The 24,726-nt window shown below is 49.3% G+C and overlaps 2 protein-coding genes across 3 annotated transcripts in view; both read right to left on the bottom strand.

Annotated features, from left to right (window-relative positions):
* Positions 1-865: 865 nt before the first annotated feature.
* Positions 866-10,776, bottom strand: ACAA1 (acetyl-CoA acyltransferase 1). Its single transcript, XM_054171363.1, has 12 exons — positions 10,553-10,776; positions 9,621-9,714; positions 9,268-9,325; positions 8,341-8,420; positions 7,857-7,899; positions 7,158-7,256; positions 6,653-6,733; positions 4,526-4,716; positions 4,248-4,427; positions 3,484-3,539; positions 2,600-2,745; positions 866-1,683 (listed from the first exon to the last, which is right to left on the bottom strand). Exons 1-12 carry the CDS (start codon positions 10,763-10,765, stop codon positions 1,608-1,610), a joined length of 1,317 nt encoding a protein of 438 aa, XP_054027338.1. The 5' UTR covers positions 10,766-10,776; the 3' UTR covers positions 866-1,607.
* Positions 10,777-12,360: 1,584 nt separating this feature from the next.
* Positions 12,361-24,726, bottom strand: part of LOC104298979 (mitogen-activated protein kinase kinase kinase 3) — an 81,351-nt gene continuing 68,985 nt past the window's right edge. For both annotated transcript variants that reach the window (XM_054171354.1, XM_054171355.1), the window contains exons 11-17: positions 23,930-24,022; positions 22,739-22,933; positions 21,792-21,940; positions 21,094-21,225; positions 17,951-18,080; positions 16,237-16,414; positions 12,361-14,969 (exon numbers count right to left, since the gene is read on the bottom strand). In XM_054171354.1, the coding sequence (XP_054027329.1) occupies positions 14,741-14,969; positions 16,237-16,414; positions 17,951-18,080; positions 21,094-21,225; positions 21,792-21,940; positions 22,739-22,933; positions 23,930-24,022 (1,106 nt within the window). In that variant the 3' untranslated portion in view covers positions 12,361-14,740. The remainder of the gene's footprint in view (positions 14,970-16,236; positions 16,415-17,950; positions 18,081-21,093; positions 21,226-21,791; positions 21,941-22,738; positions 22,934-23,929; positions 24,023-24,726) is intronic.

The raw sequence follows: 24,726 nt of genomic DNA, 5'->3' as shown, positions 1-24,726 counted from the left end.
ACTCCATGGCAAATTCCCAACCTGCATGTTTCATTGTGCTGGGGTATTGAGAACACCCCCTTTAGCTGTGGGAGAGGAGGGAGGAACCTTTCTTCCTTTCAATTCTTTTCCCCCCACATGGTTCCCATTTACTCACACTTCTCTTGAAATGTCTTTACCATTACTTTAGCTAAAGGTCACTGAAATTCCCACTTCTGAGCCTGTGAAGTTTTCCACCCAACATATAAAAGGTTTTTAAGGGCAGTATGTGTGGGAAGGAGGAGGGAGCTGTAATCCACACTGGAGGAGAACAAAGATGCACGACAGCTGCCTTCTGCCTAGCTTAAAACAGCCTTGTACTAGCACTGAGACAGGGACCACAGTGTGCAAAAAGGCCTCTCAAAGATGCTAATGCCTCAGGCCCCCTCCCAATAACCACATCATTTTGCATTCAGGATTGCTGGGTCAGTGAGACAGGCCACAGCACAGAAATGTAAGAATATCAGATAGCTCTGATTAGCATAACCTTAAACCAACACTCATCATGAAAAGGAAACACATCTATAGCAAGAACCCAAATGTATTATTAAGTGCAAAAACATAAGCCAGGACACAGAACTTCAGACTCTGTTATAAATTGAAGCTTGTCTAGCATGTCAAGGATGATGAGTATGTTGCTTTTTCAAGCTGTTAGCTCCAAGCTTCAGAGATCTTTCTGCTTGTAAGAGAGAGAACAGAGAAGGCAGAACTTTCCAAGAGGAAATACAGTGCTGCTACCAGTATGAAGTACTGAGTTGTCACTGATACTCTTGTAATGGCAGTAGGAGCAATGCTGAAAGGTGCTTTATGTCAGGTAAGCATTATTAGACTTAAGCTTGTCCTCTGAGTCACAACTGGTAATTAGACATGTGCTATAAAAGGTGGAATGGCCACTTGCAAACTCCTGGCCTCCAGCAATTCAGCAGAACTTCTGTTCAGGCCATCTCCTATGTAAATTACATCCTGGTCCCTCTGACAGAGGCTTCACAGGAGCTTGGTTAGAAGTATAAAGTTACAGCACATCCTCCAGCACATGGACAAATTAAGACAGAGACAGCTTATGCTGGCATAGGCCAGACACAGCTGTAAAGGAAATGAGGGAGAGTCTTTGCACTGCTTTCAAAAGCAAAAGCTGCTCCAGACTCTGGCAAGATGATGAAATCTCAAAGTAAACCCTGGAAAGGCCTTTTCACATGCACTGATGATTTTCTTTTGAGTGACCCTCTCAGGCAATCTGTCACACAACACTGCACCAGGAACCAATTCTCTGGTAGTATTCATAGAATAAAGGGATCAATTCAATCAGAAAAATGTATCCATCATCACCACACAAGGTCCTGTCAGTTGAACTTCAGGTGAACTAATTTCTCCTGCCAGGATGCTTCTTAAATCTGCAGCAAATGCCAGGTCTGCATCTCCCACCTGCTTAGGTGATCTGTGTGATTTATTCTGATTCACAACTTGGGCCTAAATTTTGCAGATGTAGTAGCCAAATCCCTGAATCCACTTGATTTCACAGTGCAAATCATTTGCTTCTACTAGGCAGTGAAGGCAGAGAATGAGCTGTTGTTCCAGCAGCACACCGGAGTTCACTTCCCTGGGTACTCGAACACCGCTGCGGCGCCCATGCCAGTCCCAATGCACATCGAGACAACACCGTATGCTCTGAAACCAAATCAAAACCAAGATCACACTTAGATCACCTGCAGAAAAAAACACAAACTACATTTAAGCTGCCCACTGCTCTCCTGCATCACCAAGAGATTCTAATCACGGAGCAGGGTGTCATTTGCAGAGCACACAGACACGTTTCCCTGTTTTCTGGAGAGGAGCAGCGTGCCAGAAGCAAGCTCCTCAGCCACCTGCCCCAGGCACACTAGCAGCAAGGTTGAGCTAGAATTGCTTTGAGTCAGATGGATTGAGAGAAACTCTTCTTTTCCTGCCTCTTACCACTGCCTTTCATGTGACTTTGCTAGGTAAGGCTCAAGATGAATTTGGATAGTCAGATGACGGGTTTGTGAAAAGCCTTCTTTCGGCTCAAGTTCTTCCACTTCAGCCTCAGATGATTTAGTGGCTTTGCCTGATTTGCTTGGCATTCACCAGCTTGCAGCCACTCTTCCTACTGGGCCTGGGCACAGCTCACCCTCAGGTGCAGACCAGTGACACTGCAAGTGCCAGCCCTAGAGGGAGCAGCGACAAAGCCAGCCAGCAGCAGCCACTGAGTTTCTTGCACTTGTCAAGAAAAGTCCAAGTCCTTGGCAGTGGGCTGGGACCAGGCTGTCACAAAGCATGATGCAGGTGCAGGGCAGCCTCACAGAGCCATCAATTGACTGCTGCCTTGCTGCTGTAACTGCACAGTGCAGATGTTACCCCAGGGCCTGGCACCACTCTCCCGGACCAGGAGAGACTCTGCATTCATGGGCAACAGATTACCCAGCCCTCCCCAAACAGCCATTGGGAATTTGTGTTCAAAGCTATCAAAGGGATAAAGAAAGCTTAAACCCAGCCTGCCAGCTGCCTCTGAGCCCAAGTTACTCACACAGGAGGCACTAAGGCCCCAGTACTGTTCCCCTGTGCTCACCTTCTCCCTCTGCGCTTCAGCTCATTGAGCAAAGTCACAACTTGACGAGCACCAGTACAGCCCAGTGGGTGCCCCAGTGCTATTGCTCCTCCCAGGGGGTTGACCTTCTCCATGGGAATGCCCAGCTTTTCAACACAGTACACAGCCTAGGAAGACAGAGGGAATTGTTTCACAGAGATGCTTGATAGTTCTCAGCTAAAAGGACAGCAGAGAAGACTGCTGCTATCACCCACAGACAGAGGGATAGCAAACAGCTGTGCAGATCATCCCAGGCAGCTCTAGGAGCTTCAAAAGATTTGGGCTCAAAATTAATTGAGCTCAGACTATGTTTGTTACTGCATCAACTCCACATCACTGTGTTGCCTGCTTTGGAAGCTTTAAAGAGTTTGCACTCAGAGGCCTGACCTCAGTCAGACCATCTTTCCTAGTGGGAAAGAGTGAGACTACATGACAAATCCAAAGCTAACAGGCTAAGCCTGTCAACTTCATCTCAGACTGAGCCCACACACTGACAGGCATGGCACAGATTATAAGGCCTTTCATTAAGGATCTCCAAATTGGTGACACCTCCAAATTCACCCTGACACTTCCAAGTAACAAATTACAGCCCTTGTGAAACAGACTTTGCAAGTCACTATGAGGATACAACAGTAAAGATGACATTCTTAGTTGGTGGGGTCTGTTTCACTGTTTGTTTAATATTGAGCTGTATCAGCAGTGCCCTGCTTATTTTTCTGTGAAGGAAAGGGAAAATAGTCTGCACAGCTATTAACACTTAACTGAAGATGTACCATGTGGAACATGTTCAAATCATAATGTCAAGACCAAGCTGAAGTACACTCAGCTACTGAGCAATGCAGCAACTCAACAGGAAGGTAACTCACCTGGCTTGCAAAGGCTTCATTAATTTCAAAGATGTCAATGTCATTCAGAGTCAGACCTATGGGTCAGAAAAGCCAGGCTTTAAAAGGAGGTATTTTTGCCTTGTGACTGTATCAAAGAGAGTAATTCATTCAGAGCCTCCCATTATGAATTCTGTCTCTGCTCCACTACTGCTCCATGGGGGAATATCTACCCTCAGACATGTTTTGAGGTACAGCAGTGCCTGATGACCACAAGTTTGCCAAGCTTCCTTGGACACAATGTGGTTTCTTTGCAGAGATTAAAGACTGAAGGGTATTTCAAGACTGAGAGGTATGGCCTATAGCCATAATAGCTGGACACAACAATCACCAGCTATAAAAGCCATTCAGCCTGGCGAGGGTGATAAGAACCCTGAGGAAAGCCTGCTCCACTGCTCAGCTGCCAAAGTTGTAAGGGGAAAAAAAATACCAAACAAAACCAAACACAATCCCCACAGGCTGGACATACTAAGGAACTAAAATCAGCACTGCATGAACATTAACTCATTTGCCAAACGTTAACTGTTTGTTGAGCCTGTGCAGGGATCTCATCCTGAGCTGCTCTGAGTGCAAGCCAACAGTATCCCAATACCCCGAGGCAGGATCTCCTGTAAGGTTTTGGACTTAAGTTCACTGTTTCTATGGCTGATAGCTGCACACAATACAAGAGTCTCATCTCAAATTCCAGTCCACAGAGCCTGCTCTGCCTTGTGCCTTTGGCTGGCTGAATGACAGGTGGTTCTTACCTGCCTTGTCCACAGCCACAGGGATCGCATAGGCTGGTCCTATGCCCATAACATCGGGTGGGACTCCAACCACAGCGAAGGACCTGAGCACCCCCAGGACTGGGAGGCCCAGCTGGGCTGCTTTTGAGCGTTTTGCCAGGAGAACAGCAGCTGCTCCATCACTGACCTGGCTGGCATTGCCTGTTGGAAGAGCTCTATTAGCACCCTTTATTTCCCCCCCCACCCCCCCCCAAGGGAGGTAAACCACAGAACTCCACAAATCCAACAGCAGGGCTGACCTGCTGTAGTGCTACCATCCTCTTTGAAGGCAGGCTTCAGCTTTGCCAAGCCCTCCAGGGTCGTGGAGGGCCTAATCCCTTCATCTTGGTGCACAGTGATTGTCTTCTCGTTGCCTTGATCATCTCGAACAGTGGTCTTCACTGGAACGATCTCATTTTTAAACAGTCCCATCTGCTGAGCTTTTGCTGCTCTGTGAAAGGAGAGTAGAAATGGTTGAAGTATTCTGGAGGTAAACTGCAAGAGGATTAACATCAAGAAAACCAGTTAGTGAGAGAATGAACTAAGGTGTGACTTGGTGCAAAGATTTGTCATCACTGAGCAGTGGATGACAGGTCAATACTCATTTCCATTCCTGGGAAGAAAACCTTCCCACCTCTACATCATAGGAAATAACTAAAGTTATGGGCATTGTCCCCAGAGCTGGGTCACAGGATCACACACTTGTGAGCAAGACCCCTGTTCTGTTACTATCAACACCTCTGTGATGGACTGACCACCACCAGCCCTCAACACAGCTTTGGGCCTGTCCAGTGGTACAGCTGCACAGAACAACTGTCCAGTGGTACCACTGCAAGGAAATACAGGATTCCTCATGTTCAAACATCAATCCTTACTTCTTAAACAGGGCAAGTGGGCTAATCCTCCACACAATCCTCCTCATGGTTAAAGAATGGCTAAAGTTTTGCTCATTCCTGGCTTTGGCCTACTAAAGACAAGCTGAGCTTTAGACCACAGACTCCAGGTGTAATCTTCTGGCACATACATGTAACCTTTCAACCCCAAATGACTGCAGTGTATGTTGCATAGCTCAGGGTGCCTACGTGGATGGGAATCACTTGATCTAGTGGCAAAGGTGTGGTGAAGATAGGAGCTGGTCCCTGAGACAGCAGCATTCAGAGTGAGGAACAAGTAACATCTCCAGAGTGATATAAGTAGGCAGGATGCAATTAGCCAAATGAGGCTTAGCTCAGGGCACACAGTTTTAATCTTTCATACCAACAAAGTGTTTAAAAGCCTCCACATCAGAGCTGATTGAGCAGACTTACCTGGAGCAGCAGAGCACCCCTTACAGGGAATAGGAACTGGAGACTGAATGCCTGTTTCACTCCTTATCACTCTACACTGTTACTGATCAATAAAAACATTCAATATTCCCACTAAGTGAGAGCTAGAGCAAAGGGCTGAAGGACAGATCAGGGACTCTGCAACCATCCTGAGAGGAAGGCCAGAAAATCACCCCCTTCCTCATGAGAGGTGAGGACAGAGTTCCCACAGCCTCTGTGCTACCAGCTCAGTGTCAGTGTCAGAAGGGCTGGCATGCCAACTTCCCTGCAAAGCAGGACCAGCACTGGAAGGTTCCCCAGGCCTGTGAAGTGACTTCCTATGTTGGATAAATGATTGGGCCAGGGAGATGCTTAAACAGAGCTCTCAACCTCGGTTTAACTCTTTGCTGGCAGTGACCTTCACATATCACCTGCCACTAGGCTGTCAGTGTGACCCTGTGTGCCTGTGGTCATTTGACTTTGGCAGTAATTTAACCCAAGAGGAAGGTGATTGGACTCACTCAGAGCCAAACACCTGCAGTAAAGACAAGCCACTCTTCTCATGGGCTTGACAGCTCTCCAGAAACAGCTACATTTAGATATTCCCCTCTTAGCAAAGGTTCCTTCTGCGGCCAGTCCCCTGTTCAGATTCAGATGATACTGAGCCAAAGACACTAAGAAAATACTGCACCATATATTCATCTCAGAAACCTCAGGGAGGTTGTGTCCTTTGGATGCTGGAAACCAGTGGGGCACTCACTGCTAAAGGCTGGCATGCCTGGTGATACGTGCACAAGATTGGTGACACAATCCCCAGGCCTGCTGCAAGCTCAGCTTTCCTTGTCACAATACCCAGGGCACACACTGCCCCTCACTCTGACCACCTCAAGCTCACTGATAAGGATTGGAAGACAAGGTGGAGCAACATTTAAGCACCCCTGGGAAGCAGCAATGCATTTTCTATCTGTATTACTTAATCAAAGGGTTAGAAGCCAAAGCAAAGCAAAACCAAAGCAAAGCAAAACCAAAACAAACCCAAACCAAACCAAAAACCCAAACACAAAGCAGACTGGAAACATTTACTTTTGCTGGGAAGCCAAGGCAAAGGCATCTTGCTTCTTTCTGGAAACTCCAAACTTCTCTGCCACGTTTTCTGAGGTGATTCTGGGGAAAACAACATCACAGAATTAATCCAATGCCATCTAATGGAGAGGCAACTGGGTGCTACTACAGCAACACAAGGTCTTTTCCAACCTGGTCAATTCAATTCAATTCAATTCTACTAGCACTGGCTTCTGCCTCAAAACAAACTGCTGCCTTCTGCTTGGCAGAAGCAGATGCTGAATCCAATGTAGGAGTAAAACAAGGTTCAAATCCATCTTCTTTGATCTTAAGACATAAGGGAATCCTTCACCAGAGTCACTAATCTTCCCCCATTTCACACAAGGAATCTCCTACCCCACCCAAGGAGGATGCTGACACAGACAGACCCAGGCTCACCACGCTCAGGTTGATTTGAAGCAGTGCAGTCACTGAAGGGACAGAGCATCTCAAAACCCCTCCAGCTCTGGGAAGAGGAAAGACTTACCCCATAGGAATAAGGCAATCTCTAGCTTTGCTGTTGTCCATCATGTTGGAACTGACATCACCAGGGTTGTTTGCTCTTCGGAGAGACATCGTTTCCACACTAAACACAGGAAACATGAATTTGCCACCCATGCTTTCATGCTGCATTTGCAGTAATTGCTCCATTAAGGCTGACCAAAACTTGGTATCTTGACAACATGGTTTGCTGTTACCCTATAGGAACACAGCAAGCCACTGAGAAGTGGCTGAGACAGCTTATCAGTCACCAGTATAAGAATTACTACAAATTACTAACCACTTGTTCAACTAAATTGGTCCTTTTTCTACGAGAACAGGATGACAACGCCAACAAGTACCTTCCCTCACACCCCTCCAGATGGTGTGACCTTCTGCAAAAGGAAGAAGCTCTTCACCATGAGAGTGGTGAGACACTGGAACAGGCTGCCCAGGGAGGAAGCCTCATCCCTGAAGGTTTTTAAGGCCAGGCTGGATGTGGCTCCGAGCAACCTGATGTAGTGTGAGGTGAAGTTGGAACTGGATGATCCTTGAGGTCCCTTCCAACCCTAACAATTCTATGATTCTAAAAGTACTCAGCAGCCTCAAGAGACAGACAAATTGCACCTGACATCAGAGCTATTGCAGAGGGACAGAGTGCTGCCTTCAGGACACCTAAGCAAGTACCACAAAAAGACTTCCTTACCCACAGGCCAGGCCAATGTCATACGATCCATTTCGGATGCCGCCTGTAACAGCAGTGCATAAACACTTTTACTATTGTTAGGAGCAAAAGCACTTCCATTCCAGCAGTGGCTTCATGAACACTTGAGGAACCCACTGCAGCCAAGCTGCACCCTCCATCTGCCCTCCTGCTGCCAGAACATGAGTCAGGTCAAGGAGCTGATGGGGCTGAGAAGTAACCATGGCATGACATGCCCCCAGGCAGGACAGGAGGGACCCTCCTAGAAGCTGCCTGATGTGGAAGTGGTGGTAGAACTCATCCTCAGAAAACCAAGCTACTCCTCTAGGGATAAACTTGGCCAATCAAGGATATTGAAGAACTCAACTAACAGTGAAAACTCCTAACAGCAGAAGACATTTGTACTGCTCAGATGTGGAAGAACAGGAGAAATGAGCACTTGGGCTAGGGTAGGCATCCACAGTGACCTGAGGGCCCTTACACTTACCAGCTATATTGATAATGGCCTGTAGCCCAGAGGAGCACTGCCTGTTCACGCTGGAGCACGGCACCGTCTCTGGAATGCCACTAGAAAAATCAGATAGTGTTGGCAAAGACCTGATGATGATGAAAGACACCAAACAAACCAAACTTCTAAGGACAGCACTAAACCACTTGATTAAACTTTAACCCTCAAGTTCAAGACAGATTGCTCTACAGACTTGTTGATCCATTTGGTCCTGCACCAAAAGAAAGCAAAGTTCACAACAGATCATTTCCAGACATGACTCAGAGGTGAATCCAGAGAGCCATTTTCCTACAGGCCTGGCTTCAGAAGCTCCTCTGTAAGTGGGGCTCTCTTATGTGCCTAGTTCCTGAGCTCTGATGGGGATGAGAAATACTGAAAGTCTCTGTCATATTCGTAATTGCCATTGGGCTGGAGCTGTGCCTCTCCAAAGTGTTGTTTGTTCACTGGTTTGTGCACTGATTTACAGAAGCAATAGACACTGCCTTAAATACTTAGAAACTGGGATCCAGCTCAATCTGAACCCTCAGCCACCAGCACTGAGAACTGCACAGGAAGACTGGAGACAGCTCTATGGTTTCAGGCCCTTGCAGAGCAGAGAGAAGCACAGCTTTGCAGTATAGAGAAGCACAGGTACAGCTGGGAGCCCACAAAACAGGTTCCACTGTTCAGAGGCTCTACAGAGGTAGCCCAAACAGATTAATCAGCCTCACCTCTGCCTCCCTGTACTTTGCCAGCAGAGTTCTGTAAAACCTGCCACAACTCTTCAAGTGCATGACCAAAGTCTAATTTCTAGGCAAAAGGTGATCTGCTGTAACTTGCATGAACCTTATCACAACCTCTGACCCAGTGCTGCTCCATTGCCAAGGCCTGAGAAGGGGAGGAGCCCTGCTCTGGTTGAGAGTTTACCTTAGAAACTGTGCAATTCTTGCAATCAAAGCACCAGCTCCAGGCTGCAGCACATTTCCTGAGTGCAAAGACACAATTCCAGTCAATTGGTTGCATTTCCTTTGCTCTTTGCTGCAGGCATTGAAGGGATGTTAACATCACCGTGGCTTAGTACTATTCAGCACCCAGATCAGAACCCACAGCCTGACAGAACAGCCATGAAGGACATGCTGGTTTAATACAGCTAATGCTAGGCACTAACCCCTTCCAACCCCACAATCCTTGAGAGTATCCCATGGGACACCAGGAGTAACCCGTCCCAGAGTGCTATCCAGCCTAGGAGTTTCAGGTCTGGACAGAGGTTGTTCACTCACCAACACAGATGTCTCCCAGGACCTCAGGACGAAGATTGACATCTTGAAGGACAGCAGTCATAACAGCAGACAGCAGCTCATCAGGTGTAGTATCCTACAAACACTGGGGATTAGCAGTACTCAGTGCCCACTCATAACTGCCCTCAGACCACTGAGCAAGTGTGCAGTGCTTAGGCAGCTTTTACTCCACTGCTCATCTCACCATCGTTGTCCTTCTCCCACAAAAGCCAAATGACTCTGCGTGGGTTTTACCCCAGGGCTCCTCCCAGCACTGCATCCCACGCTGCTTTCTTACCTAGCTGTTTTACAGGAGCATGCTTTGCAGGTCCTTCAGAACCAAACGACTCCAGTGAGTTATGTGACAAGCCTTAGCAAGCAGAGCCCTTCAGTTTGGGAAGGGCACAACGCTGACCCCCCAGCTGGTGGGAATAACCACCAGGAGACCTCTTGTGAAAGACAAGCAGCACACATCCATCGGGGCCATCCTGGCACTGTGTTCTTGCCTCAGTCAGAGCACCAGGACTCTGTGATTGGCACTGGGTGAAGCAAAGAGCTGCTCCAGGAGGGTGACAGCTCCACGATGAGTACTGTCGGTGCTTAAGCGAAGGAAACGCTTCTTTTCCAACGGGTTCCTTTGCCTGACTACAGCGGGCAAAAGCAGCATGGTAGAGACCTAGCCTGGCCTCAAGGGGAGCCGGGAAACTCACCGGCACGCTGCCCGTTTTGGGGGTGCCAGTGGGCCTCCGCACCCGGGCCACGCACCCCCCGCGTTAAAACCATCCGGGAAAGTTGCTGGGGGTTGCGAGCAGCGGGGGGCGCAACAGGCGAGGCAGGCAGGGGCGGCCCGGGGTGGGGCCAGCAGCTGGCTGTGGGGGAACCCCGATCCACCACCGGGAGGGCGACAAGCGGGCAGCGCACCCCCCGGGACGTACCTTGAAGCCGCCGCGCTTGGCGCGGCCGATGGCAGTCCTCCGCCCGTGCACCACCACCACATCATCGGGGCTGGCGGCCCGCGCCGAGCCCCCGGCGTGGCTCCCGCACGGCGCTGCCCGAACCACCGTCCCGATCCCCTGGGCAGACCCGGAGAGGTGCCCCAGCACCAGCTGCATCCGTCGCACCGCCCCGCCAGCCGTGCCCGCCGCCATCTTGCCACCACTGCCCCGGGGAAAGGGCACGGAACTCGGCCGTCCTCATTTGCATCGCCCCGCCCCGAGCTATACTGCCACTCCCCTTCATTTGCATGCTCCCACCCCCCTTGTCCTGGCTCCGCGCCGGGGGGCAACCGGGGAAGAACAGAGAGAGGGGAAACGAAAACAGCGAAGGAAAGCGGGTGGTTAAAAGCAAATAACTCCGTATTAAGATAAACCAGGGAATTAAAAAAATTAAGTTCATAAAGAACATTTGAAAAATTTAACCACAAAAATGAAAACACGGGAAAAGCAGGGAAAGGGGAGGAGTAGGAGGGTAGTGGGAGGAAGGAGGAGGAAAAGGGTGGAGGGAATGCATGGAAAAAAAGAATAAGAAAAAAGGGACAAAAGTAAAAAAGGGACCAAAACCAAACGAACAAACAAAAACAAAACCAAAAAAAAAAAAAAAGGAAGAAAAAAGGGGGGGAAGGAAAAAAAGAAAAAAGGTGAAAAATGGAAAACAAAGGTAAAAAGGTAAAAACCAAGGTAAAACATAAGATGGAGTCAAGAAATAGAAATAAAGAAAAGAACAAAAATTAAGGAAATTTAAACAGAAAAATAAATAAATTAAAATGAACCCATTAACAAACCAGAGGCAATGGCCTCAAGCTGTGACTGGGTAGGTTTAGACTGGACATTAGGAAAAGTTTTTCATGGCCAGAGTGGTCAGGCATTGGAATGTGCTGCCCAGAGAGGTGGTTGAGTCACCAACCCTGGATGTGCTTAAAGATCATTGGGATGTGGTGCCTGGGGATGCGGTTCAGGGGTGAACTTTGTAGAGTGGGGTTATCAGTCGGACTTGGTGCTCTTGAGGGTCTTTTCCAAACTGAGTGTTTCTGTGATTTGGAGCATTTGACCAGGGCAGGACACTGGGACAGAGGGACAAGCAGAGCCATTGGGTCTGAGAACTGCACAGAATCATTATTTCGAGTAAACCCCATGAACCATCAGCCCCACTCTGTCCTGTCACTCCTCCATCCCTGCTGCCACACAGGGATAGTTCCCCTTGTGCCTCCCACCCACCCATGGCTGCTGCCTGCTGGGATCCCCCCCTACTGACAACAGACTGTACTGGTGTGCAGGGAAGATGAGCTGCTCCAGCCTCCCACCAAGGGAAAATCATTCCTTGCTGGATACACGTCGATGTGGCACACAGGGAAAGCCACCAGGCCTGGCACAGGCAAAATAAAGTAAAATAGGAAAAACAAACCACAACCAACCAACCAGAAGCCAACTTTACATGGCATAATATTACATTCTCTTCTAGTTTCATTCTGTACATCAGAACACTGCAAGGGTTTTAAAAAACAAACAGGCAAAGGCACCTGAGGAGTGAGTTGCACACATGTGCCCACACACACGTGCCCACATACATGCCAACACATCTCACACACGTGCCTACACACACGCAGAGCCTACCCACACACACACAGAGGGTCTACCCACACGCACACCAACACATCACACACGTGCCCACACAAACACAGAGGGTGTACCCACACACACAGAGGGTGTACCCCCACACACACCAACACATCACACACGTGCCCACACAAACACAGAGGGTGTACCCACACACACAGAGGGTGTACCCCCACACACACCAACACATCACACACACGTGGCCCAGGCACACATCACAGACGAGCCGCATCCATCCACGGGAGGATTTGGGCTGTTTGAGGGCCCTGGGAGCGTTTTGGGGCAGCCCCAGCCCAGGAGCCCCATTTTGCTCTCTAGGCTTTGGGAAGAAGGAAAGCACCCACCCACCAATGAAGGGCTGAGAAAAACAAATCAAAAACTGAACAGATTGAATGAAAGAGAAAACAGCTTTGAAATTGTCTGGGTTTTGTTTTGGTTTCGTTGGTTTTGGTTTTAGTTTGTGGTGAAAACACACTTTGTTACCCTCTTCTGACAAAACCCTTCCCAGCCTACAATAATTACTATTTTATTTTTTCTTATAGCTCTTTCCATCCATCCCATATTAATGCACAGGCTGATGGATTTGGTCCTATTCACAGAATAAAATTCTTCATTCCCCCTCAGAGAAAGGAGACGACTTTAACCCCCGTGCTGGAGGAAATCTGCCCATCACCACCGTGCTCAGCTGGAACAAAACCCCAGTGCTGCCTCACCCCAGACCTCCAGCTTCACTGGAGCCCAGCCTGGGCAAGAAGAGGCCTCTGCAGCTTCACAGATGATTTCACAGGGAATCCTTCTAGCTATTTCTTTTAATTTGCCCACATTTCTTTTTCTTTTTTAATTGAAAGAACTTCAATTTTAGCTTCTCTTTCCTGAGCTGTGGACAAGGAAGCACTCCCACCGCCACCCCAGCAGTGCAAAGTCTTGATCTCTCCCACTAGGAAGAATTCAAGGATGTGAGAAGTCACATGAAAAATGAATTTCTCAATTTCCTCTTCAGTCCAAGCAACTCTTCTCATTTTCAACTAAAAGTAGTTTTAAGATGGCAGCCCCCCAGTGACTGCTTATTTAACCCTTTGCTGAGCCAGGTGGAAACAGCTAAGGCAGCAGGGAAGTGGGATGGTGCAACTAATTTGCCCAAAGATCTGATTAATTCATTAGTTTCCAGGATCTCTGTGCATGCTCCCTGTTTTCCAGTAGGTTAGTGCTGGTCAGAGGCCCAACTCTGCTTTTTCTCCTATGACTTCCAATATACTGCAGGAAGAAACCTGGTTCCAGCTGCCCTCGGCCTATGCAGCTCTGAGGTCTGAGGCTTGTGGTCCTGCAGCTGCTCCCTTGGGCACTATCTTGGGGATGACATCCCCCTTCCCCTCACCAGGGGCTGATTCCATGAGGCACAGAGGAGAAGGCACTCAGCCCTTGGCAGCCCAGATCTGCAGCCACCATTCTTCTCTGCCTAATTTTAGGCACCCACTTGGGGTTCATGGAGACTGACAGGGCTCTTCCTGCAGCTCCACTTTCAAAATGCAGTGGCATCCCTCCAGCCCCAGTGTTAACAGCAGGGGCACAGGAGAGCAGGGTTATGGCTACAAGCAGAGAGTTGCCCTCACCAAGACCCCTCCACCTCCCACCTGATCCCTGATGTTTCCCAGCACGAACTGCTTGGTGCTCAGCCCTGCCCACTGCAGGCATCGACAGCACTGAAACATCCTTCTGCACAGCCTGTGGCAAAAAGGTCCCAGGCATCCGTCCACGGGTGTACCCCGCAGAGACCTCCTGCGCCCCGAGAAGACCTCTTCCACCACGACTCACACACACACACACGTGCAGGCACACACACAGGCAAAGGCAGCATGGCTGCTGCACCAGGGCCGCTGCACCAGGGCGCCCAACCCCGTTGCCCTGTGCCCAGTCGAGCATCACTCCTGGACTGTAACCGCTTAAGGCACAAACAGTATTGAACGCCACCCCGCTGGAGACGCTGCCTGGTCCCATGGCCTCCAGCAGGGTTTGGTCCCCTTGTGAATGGGGACACCTGGGTGCCCCCCGACTCTGCAGTCTGAGGATCATCTCCTCCGGCGTGGCTGAGGCTCCTGTCTGTTCCCCTGTGAGAGGTGGAGATCGCCACCGAGCATCTTATTCCTCCACCAGTCCCGGGGATGCTGCCAGCATCACTGTCATGCTGGAGAGAGGACAGATCCCATTTTTGGTTGCACTTTTCCCAAGAGATAAGCAACACAGCAAGGGGGCACAACCCTGGCATTGCTGGTGGCAAGGAGGTTCCTTGGTCCGAGGCCAGCACCCGCACGGTCCGAATTCCTGGAGCCGACAGTCCCGAGCACAGCTTGGAAGTCCAAGGGCACGGCAGGTGCTGAGCCAGCAAGCAGCAAGAAGGGACCTGCGGGGGCCACCGCCAGGACAGCCCAGGGTCTGATCCACAGAGCGCAAGAGGCCGCGGGTCCGGCGGCCGCCCCCCTCCCGCCGGCATTTCCCCATCCCCGCTGGCGGGGCTCAGAGCCCGCAGTTGACGAAGGGATGCCTCAGCAGGTCCTCGGCCGTCGGCCTCCGCTTCTCCTCCACGAAGATCTGCTTGAGGAAGTTGCGGCAGGCGTTGGAGACGCCATCGGGGAGCTGGGGGTTGGTCGGCTGGGTGGCAATTTTAAAGATGGCTGCCATGGCTTCGAACTCTGCCCACGGCGGCTTCTCCGTTAACATCTCCACCACGGTGCAGGCCACGCTCCTGCAACAACGCCCAGCACACAGGGGTGAGACAGAGGGTAAGGGACCAGAGTGCTGCTGGCTGTGCCTTTGAAGCCTAAGGGGCTCCAGGACTGCGCCTGCCTGGACCAGACCGTGCAGGGAGCAAACCCACATCAGAGATGGGCACACACCTCTGCTATATGTGGCCCCCTGAAGCTCACACAGGTCCTTGGGGCTGGGCTCTGCAGTGCCATTAGGAGGAGTGACCTTGCAAGCCATGCCTGAAAGCTGGTGGGATTTCTGCCTATGTTAATTGGCAGATACTAAGCTTCATAAAACTGTGAGAGTCCTTGCTGGAGTGTCCCCTGAAGGGGAACCCCAGCGTGAGTCTAGACAGCACAGTTTCAGTGACAGCATGTAGCTCCCCAGGAAGCTAAGCCAGAGTGAAACATGTTTGTCTACATCCAAGTTCACCTCCAACATGCACCTGAAAAGGAGCACCTCAGAGGAGCAGCAAAGAGCCTAAGAAGTTTCCCAGTGCTCGCTGAAAAGGTCTCATGTCAGCAGGAATCCTCTCTGCCACCTCCGTTCCTAGTCGATCCTAAAGAATTGAACCACATTTCCCTTCCATCATCCAGAGCTGGAGGTGGAGGGTTCATGGCTAAGGACAGCTAAGGGCTCCCTAGGCTTCCTGCTCAAGTAGGGCTCTATTGGAGGGACAAGTTTTTGTTGACCCTACTTGCTTGGGCACCTAATGGAAAGCATGCTGTGGAGAGTCTACTTCCTCTTCATTTATTGGGAGGATTAGTAGTGTTATTCCAACTCGTCCAGGCTCCAGCTGACATCCTCCACAGATCAAAAGATTCATAAGCAGCCAATGATTCTGGTTGTCTTTGTAGCTGAGCCACATGCAAACATCCAGCAGCAGATTTTGAGAGGCTGCAAAAGATCTGCCTGGACCTCTGAGCTGCATTTAGCTAACCTAAAATCAGGGCCACCAAAACTCAACAGCTCTTTTAGCAAGTTCAACCTGCTGTCCAGAATTCAGTAGCAGCTATGAGGTGGAGCTGTACACATGATAAGAGCTTCCAAAAGCAAGCTGTGATCCTGAGTGCTCCTGTTTTGGGACCTTCAGCTACAATATGCTGCCTCTGGGTATCTGCACAGTTGATCCTAACATTCAGTTCCTATCTCCATCCTTTGCAACACTCCATCTTCCAGCTGTTGGCTCTACCTGTGGTTCCCATCACAGCTTCCCAAAGGGACTGTTCAAGCAGCAGTGGTGAGATTTCTACTGTATTCCTTACCACACATCAGCTTTCCTTCCATAGCCCTCTCCACTGATGACCTCTGGGCTCATCCAGTACGGTGTTCCCGTGACAGATTTAATCCCAGTCCCAGACATGCAGATGGTTTGGATGCGTTTGCTGGCCCCAAAATCTCCGAGTTTCACATTTCCAGCAGAATCTCTCAAAATATTGGCACCTGAGGTGAAAAAGCAAAACAAAAACCCCTAAGAGATGAAGCAGCCTGAATTGAAGTGGATGCAGTGAGGAGAGCAGGAAGGACATGGAGCTGGACACGAGGGAATCCAAAGGGCCTTGGTGGGGCTGGACTCAGCATTACATAAAATTTCTCTCCCCTAGCAGCAGGCAGCTGCTCTCTGAGAGGGTTGACTCCCACCAGCACCTCCTCATTCAGTGAGTTTCCTAAAAGTGAGCAGTGAACAAGAGATGACAGAACCTCCTCCTCACCCACAGACAGCAGAACAGAGCCTCAGATCTCTCCGAATTCCAAAGTCTCTCAGTTCCTGGTTATGTTACATGGGGTTTTGGATGTGTAAGAGCAGTAAAAGATCGAGTCCATCATCAGTAAATTTGCTGATGACACCAAGCTGGGGGCAGGAGTTGATCTGCTGGAGGGTAGAGAGGCTCTGCAGAGGGACCTCGACAGGCTGGGCAGATGGGCAGAGTCCAACGGCATGAGATTTAATACATCCAAGTGCCGGGTTCTGCACATTGGCCACAGCAACCCCATGCAGAGCTACAGGCTGGGGTCAGAGTGGCTGGAGAGCAGTCAGGCTGAGAGGGACCTGGGGGTGCTGGTCGACGGTAGACTGAACATGAGCCTGCAGTGTGCCCAGGCAGCTAAGAGGGCCAATGGCATCCTGGCCTGCATCAGGAACAGTGTGGCCAGCAGGAGCAGGGAGGTCATTCTGCCCCTGTACACTGCACTGGTTAGGCCGCACCTCGAGTACTGTGTCCAGTTCTGGGCCCCTCAGTTTAGGAAGGATGTTGACTTGCTGGAACGAGTCCAGAGAAGAGCAACAAAGTTGGTGAGGGGTTTGGAACATAAGCCCTACGAGGAGAGGCTGAGGGAGCTGGGGTTGCTTAGCCTGGAGAAGAGGAGACTCAGGGGTGACCTTATTACTCTCTACAACTACCTGAAGGGAGGTTGTAGACAGACGGATGTTGGTCTCTTCTCCCAGGCAAGCAGTACCAGAACAAGAGGACACAGTCTCAGGCTGCGCCAGGGGAGATTCAGGCTGGATGTTAGAAAAAAGTTCTATACAGAAAGAGTGATTGCACATTGGAATGGGCTGCCTGGGGAGGTGGTGGAGTCGCCATCGCTGGAGGTTTTTAGGAGAAGACTTGACGGGGTGCTTGGTGCCGTGGGTTAGCTGCTTGGGCGGAGTTGGATTGGTTGATGGGTTGGACGCGATGATCTTGAAGGTCTCTTCCAACCTGGTTTATTCTATGTATTCTATGTATTCTATGTAAACAATAACCCCTCTCAAGACTACTTAATCTGGGCTTCCCAAACAGGAAGACAGCACACAATTTTGGTTTCAGATGCTTGTTTAAGAGCCTGATAGCTCAAGCTGGTGAAGGTCAGCAGCAAAAATACTTTAAATACCAGATTCCAGCACCATGTTTTGCACAAGAATTGATACTGGGGTGTGGGGAGGTTGGGTTGAACAAATCCAAGCAAGCCAAGAGCCTCTTTGTATTATCTACTCACCTTTAATGTCCCTGTGGACAATCATATTGCTGTGTAAGTAGAAGACTCCCTGCAGTATCTGCCTGGTGTACTTCCGTGTGACGTTCTCAGTCAGAGCACCGTAAGCTTTTAGCTGGTCCTTTATTGATCCCTGTTGCAAAGGAACAACAGGCACCAGCCATAAGGACCAGCAGAACCACCACATCACACTGCATTTTTAAACCTCCCTGCCCAATATCACAGAAATCACAGAAACATTCAGGTTGGACAAAACCCTCAGGATCACCAAGCCCAACCAATAACCCTACTCTGCAAGGTTCACCCCTAAACAATATCCCCAAGCACCACATCCAAACCACCTTTAAACACATCCAGGGCTGGTGACTCAACCACCTCCCCAGGCAGCACATTCCAATGCCTGACCACTCTTTTTCTTCCCTCCCCTTCACTTTGCTGTAGATACAGCAAGATAAAACTCCACTAAGTGCTGAATGGAGCAAAGGCTTGTCCTCAGTGTCCCAGACCTGAGTGATGGAATAGAAGGAAAAGGTATAGCCTCTGGTGTGCAGATGTGCTCCCTCCTGCCAACACTACAGATCTCTCTCCCCATCTAGTGGCTGGATGTCACCAAGAGCTCAGGTGAAGGACAGAACCGATGAAGAGTTACAACTCAAAGGAGAGGATCAACTCAACTAGTTTGTCAGTCTTCTACAAAGCCTCACTGCACAACTTCTCACAGCAAGGCAGAGTCACAAGGGACATAATCAGCCCCACAGGGAACTGCTCCAACACCACCACCCAGGGCAGACAATTTGCAAGTACTTGCATGTTTGGCCCAGGATTCAGGCTCCTGATGGTTTGATTTTATTTATCAAAGAGGAAAGGAAGCAGGGGTGCAGACATCTGTCATCTGCAAGAGGTTTAGCTACAGTTTCTGTTCCCTTGGAAATGGATGTCCCTCACTACGCCAGAGCTGGCTTTTAGCAGGGATGAACCGGAGGCAGATTCGGGGTTTGAACGGAGAGGCGGCACCCAGCTTTACCTCCAGTGTTCAGGTTAGCTGGAAAGCAGGAGGGGGAACTCAACCTATTTCTCCCTGTCCTGTAGCTCTGGGGATGACTCAAGACTGCTACAGTCCTTCTGTTCTGGGAACTGCGGGCTGCTCCATGTCAGTCACTCAAACTGCATTAGCTTTTCCACATCCACCCACCTCTGCTCTTGCTCTGCCCAGCTACTGTTTTGGCCTTATTTTGAGGCTGGTGGTGATCCTGTGGATGGGCCTTTCCTTTCCCTTCCACAGCACTGCTGAAGTAATTGGAGGTGCTCTGAAATTAGCCCCTCCTACAACTTGTATGCAGGGTATTATGTCCCCTCACCCAGTGCCAAAGAAGCTTTCTTACCCTGGCCTCCGTCACCCTACTGAAGTGATATCAAACAGGAAGGGGAAACAGGGTCTTCGAGGCCTGCAGTCAACTAGGTCATTCTGATTGCCAACCACACATTTGAAAAAATAATAATATCAATTTATGGGCAGGGCAGGACAGAAAACAAGAGTCAGCTACTCAGTGAGGGCAATCATAAGAATGCCAGGCATGGTAGTTTCAGGCTGTGCCTAGGTTCTTGTGCTGTTTCTAAATGTATGTAAATATTATCCATTTTGTACATATCCACTGCAGTCCATATTTCTAGATTGTAGTTTTGCTTGTACATATAGCTTCATTTGCTTTCAACTGAGCTGTTCTGGCAACTCTATGTTGGGGGGAGGGGTAATTTCAACCCACCCCACCAGGCTAACGGTGCACCCAAGCTTGGCCCCACGAAGATTTTGCCAGGCTGAGTGTATTAAGTCAGAAGCTTGGCCGGGCCCAGCCTTGCAGAGCCGCTGTCCTGCAATGTTTGGGACCTCACTCACTACCACCAGCCTTGGAAATTGCAGCCCTGAGCTGCTTTTGTGAAATGAGCCATTGTTGCAGCACAAAAAGTCAATCTGTATTTAGTCAGAGCTCTGGTTTATCATTAAAAAAAACAAACACTCGACTTCCAGCCCTGCTGGACACTGCCCCAGCATCAAATGGTGGCTTCCTGCCTGCTAACAAACACCAGCATGCTGCAGAATAAGCAGCAAGAGGACTGCTGAAACTCCTGGGGTTGCCTCCTCCGGGTCCATGTCTTGTGGCAAGGTCTGAAAGTGAGATGCATGCCCAGAGGGAGAGAAGTGGGACAGAGGTTGGAAGGGACTTTGAATGCATGGAAGTGCACCTGATTACTCACGTGCAAGATGTGCTAGAAGAGCATCTAGCACATTTCTTATGACCACAATTATTTGCAACTAGATGACTTAATAGTCCCTTCTGACCTTACAAATCCCTGTATAAACAAGGGTTTATTCTCCCACACTCTGGGGAATGAATCCAGCTGGACAGGCAGGACTTAGGAGAGCAGATCCTCTGGCAATATAAATACCACAATGCTGGTCTATACCAACTATGTCTAGATGGCTGATTTAACTCACATGCTTGCAAAATGGGAAAGAGACGTTCAGCTCTTCTGTGGACATTCTCCAGCCCCTGCCTAGACTCTCTCAAAGCTTGCTGATCTACTTCTTCCCTTGGTCTTCTGTCCTCTGTCAGCAAACTCACAAACCCAAGCCACTCTTGCATGAGAGGGTAATGCTACCAACAAAAAGTTCTGTCCTAAGCCAGAAGATTTACAACTAATACTGGTTTAATACACACATGCTGCAACCCATAAATAATTGGTGACAGCTGTGGGTGGACAGTTGTACTGTGAGCTTTTCCTGCAGGGATTTGCAATAAATACTTAAAGATGGGCTCAGGCCACAGTGTTTGGAGACAGATCTGGATCATATCCCACATCTGCAAACTCAGATTGCAGACTGAACACACCCTGCTCCAGGATTCAAACCTAAAACCTGCCTTTTGATTTCACCCAGTGCACGCTGAGGGGCTTCACCATGATATCTAACTCACAACCTAAGCTTTTCCAAGCCTTAGGGAGGCATCCAATGTTTTGGTTTGGCTCATCAGATAGAGAGCAGCCTTAGCAGGACAGTTTAACTCCAGATCCTAATTCTACCAAAGCTTAGGACAGTCTAAATGTGTTCTCTGTCACCCAGGACAACCTTTACCAGGAACTGCACTTACCCCTGGCATGTATTCAACAAAGATAGACAGCTTCTTCTCCTCAGGATCCCGCAGGCACCCATAGTACTGCACTATCCTGTCGTGACGAAGAGTCTTCAACAGCTGGATCTCACATTCTAAAGCATTCACCTCCTGCAACAAACCAGGCACACTTCAGGACAAAAGGGAATGGTTACTCTGGCAATATTATCCTACCATTGCTCGATGCTGAGCACTCTTTTTCTAGCACCTATGAAACTAACCCCAAGGACAACAGCCACGTAAGGCTCAGAAATGAGGAGCAGTGGCTTAAGGAAAAGCCAAGGAGAAAGACAAATGGGAAACACAAGGGCTGGCTTTGAGACAGGTTTGCTCATTATCATTACTTGTGCTCAAGGAGTATTTCTGGAAAGGTGTGAAGGAAGACAGCAGCAAAGCTAACGCAGTGCCCAGAGGGCAAAGAAAGTGAAGGGAGAAAGAAGACCAAAACAAAGGAAGAGCAGACAGACTTGCAAGAGATGATACCCAAGACAGAGCAGGCCAACTGGATCAAGGTATTAGAGAAGTCAGTGTGCTGACTACTCAGGATCACACTGAAGAGTGCAAACCACACACTGTCTCCACACACTGCCTTCCATCAGGAGCACAGACTCCTCTGCCACCTCCACCCTCAGCCTCCAGCCCATAATTCCCCAGTGTGCTGCTGCCCTCCTACTCACTTTACTTGTCTCTTGGCTGTCGGGGTCAAAAGGCACCTGCTTCACTGACAGCTCCCGGCCAGTGTCAGCATCGTAGCAGAGATAAACCTCCCCGAAAGCTCCTCTTCCAAGCAGCTTCCCCAGCCTCCAGTTCACAGGTGCCTGCAGGGCTACATGAGAGAAGAGAGGGTTGAACAAAGAGCAGGGCAGGGAGACTTCAGCATCAGGGTCCATCTGATCCTGTAGAGGGTACATCAGGCTCAGAATTTGCTCACTAGGGGCAGGCAGTGAGCCACCCTCTCTGCCACAGAGGCACTGTGACAAACCAGTTTGAATTGCACTAGTGCTACTGGTGTGTGTTTGTGGGATGTCTCACAGTCTGTATTAGTATGAAGTAGAAACCAGTCCTAGGAAAGTCATGTTTCTTTAAGAACCCTTCCTCTAAAAGCTGCTTTCTTAGCCAATGTTGGATTTTCTCTCCTCTGCCTCAGGAGTGGTTAGTAGGATACAGTATGGCTGACCCAGCAACCCAGGCAAGGACCAATAAAGAGTTTTGGCTCACTGGTCATTTCTGTGTCATTATCCATCACTGCACAGGCCCAGAATTCACCAATTTCTATAGCACAGGCACTCTTGCAATACCAGAGCAGCCTGCAAGACCATTTTTGGGTGCTGGGGTGATACCAATGTAAGCCATGGAATGGAGCCTTTGGATGCGTTTGCTCCCACATCCTAAGTCTCCTGCAAGCTTCTGCTGCAGGAGCACACACAGTTGAACACACAGTCCATCTCCTGCAACTCAGCAAGTGATGAGCACTAGCTGAGCTCACACATACCCTCAGCTCAAGGCCAAGGTAAGATACACACATGGTTAGGTTAGCAGGTTAACCCAGCAGGCCACAGAAACTCAGTTTTGAGTCAAGCCCAAGTGCTGAGACCTCAGCCACAAGCAGCTTTGATTCACTCACAGTTCCTAGCTTTCGTAGGGGAGGTGCTGAAGACCTGCAGACCTTTTTCACAATTGCTCCACCATTTGGGCCTGTACTCATCATACTGCAAGGTGCTGAGCTTGCTGTCTCCATTAAAGCTCTTGGTTCTGCTGGAGGGGACAAGCTGAAACAAGTTCTCCTGTGGAAAGTAGCTCCTAGGGAAAGTCCTTCGGCCTGTAGGAGAAAAGGGGAAGAGTTACAGCAAGAACACACACCCCTCAGCTTGGATCTACCTATCAGCACCTTCTCACTGCCCAGATCCAGAGATGCATCTCTTCAAAGCAAACAAAATGAGTTTAATGAAAGCGAAGCAAAGCCCTGTGAACATTTTAAACTCAATTTACCAGTTGTTAACTCCAGGCAACACATCTAATGCAGATGTTTTCAGAGGGGTACGCAACAGCTTAATTACATCAGGGGGTTTGTGGATCATTAATCACAATTAAACTCTGAACAGGCAGAGATTACACTGCAAACGATCCCTGCCATTCCCTAAGTCCACCATCTACGTGGCTACACAAGCAGTGCCAGATCCTGTGATAACTGCTTTCAAAAGGGTGACTTCAGTGAGAGATGAAGCTCTTTCTGGAAAGCTCAATGTGTTTCCTGCATGTCCTCAGTGTTTTGGGGGTTTTTCCCAAGGGAATTTGATTCTTGTTCAGTTTTAGCTCCCATCACTTGCAGTCTCATACAGTGAAAGAAAAGGTGATGGAGAGGTCCCCAAAGCTCAGCGCTCAACAGCTTAAAACAGAGATGTGAACAGACACTGCCACTCTGAAGTTTCTGGGGGATTTCCTACAGCTCTCTGAGAAACCTGCTGTAAAGATCACAAAGCTGTATGCTCTGTTTCAAGCAATTTAGGAGAACAGAAAGGCTGATATTGCCAGGGATGAGAAATGCCAGTCATCCATGTGGCAAAGTTAAAGCAACAGCTGTAAGCAGAGGAGAAGCTGAGCACTGACTTTCATACACGCTGCAGATGCTCAGCACTTCCCAAAAGCAGACCCACAGGGTCTCAGAGAGGATGCTCTTCAGAGTACACAAGCAAATGCCAAATTTCTTGGTGGCTCTGCCTTTATTACAAAGCTCTTCTTCCCAGCTCTCTCTAATCCTAGTCACTGTCTCGAGCCATGGAGCACCTCCCTCCCCAGCTCTCCATCACTTCCTTACCGTCACTGTAGTCCTTGCGGCTTTGGGAGAGGTGGTACTGCCTGGGGAAGGTCCCCCCTTTCCCAAACCTCTCACAGAACGGGATGTCAAAATCTGACAGGAGGAAAGAAGACATTTCTGAGATCATCTCAGCATCAACTACCCAGAATGTTTCTTTTGGGAAAGCATTCTGGTCTCCACACAGCATTACAGGCAAGAACAAGGTGACAAGCTGTTCATTTACACAGACATACACTCCCCAAGGCTCACTCTGAAATCTGTCCATGGTCACACACTCCTTACTGGAAAATAGGGGTTAGACACACTGGTCTTGGTCCCCCTAAAGTGAAGAGAATGAACTGCTGGCTTTATGGACTTTGGCCCAGACTGTTCACATATAAGGCAGGGGATTAATACAGACTGTCTGATTACCAAGACAGAGCACTGAACATCTTATTTCACAGGATCACACAATGTTAGAGGTTGGAAGGGACCTTCAAAGATCATTGAGTACAACCCCCTGCCAGAGCAGGACCATAGAATCTGGCACAGGTCACACAGGAACACATCCAGATCCATTTATTAAATCCCCTCTCAGTCTTCTCTTCTCCAGACTGCAAAGCCCCAGGGCTCTCAGCCCCTTCTCACAGGGCATATGCTCCAGTCCCTTCATCATCCTGGTGTTTTCTGCTGGAATCCAGGGAGAAAATTCACTCTTGGAGGACCTTTTTATTGTTGTTGTTAAAACTTGTTATTTTGATCTGAAAAGCACAGATTTTCCCTCCAAGCAAAATGATACTTATGGAAAAGTTCCATTG

The sequence above is a fragment of the Dryobates pubescens genome, chromosome 21 (genome assembly GCF_014839835.1).
Source record: "Dryobates pubescens isolate bDryPub1 chromosome 21, bDryPub1.pri, whole genome shotgun sequence".
NCBI classification, from domain to species: domain Eukaryota; kingdom Metazoa; phylum Chordata; class Aves; order Piciformes; family Picidae; genus Dryobates; species Dryobates pubescens.
The sequence above is the reverse complement of the archived record's forward strand: the minus strand, read 5'-3'. Positions and strand labels throughout refer to the sequence as shown.

Bases quoted from the DNA above. Each gene is read 5' to 3' on its own strand.
- ACAA1 (XM_054171363.1), bottom strand. From the start codon at position 10,765: ATGGCGGCGGGCACGGCTGGCGGGGCGGTGCGACGGATGCAGCTGGTG. The intron at 9,715-10,552 runs GTACGTCCCGGG...CAGTGTTTGTAG, and splicing joins CCAAGCGCGGCGGCTTCAAG to GATACTACACCTGATGAGCT. The intron at 8,421-9,267 runs GTAAACTCTCAA...TGATTTTTCTAG, and splicing joins AGAATTGCACAGTTTCTAAG to TGGCATTCCAGAGACGGTGC.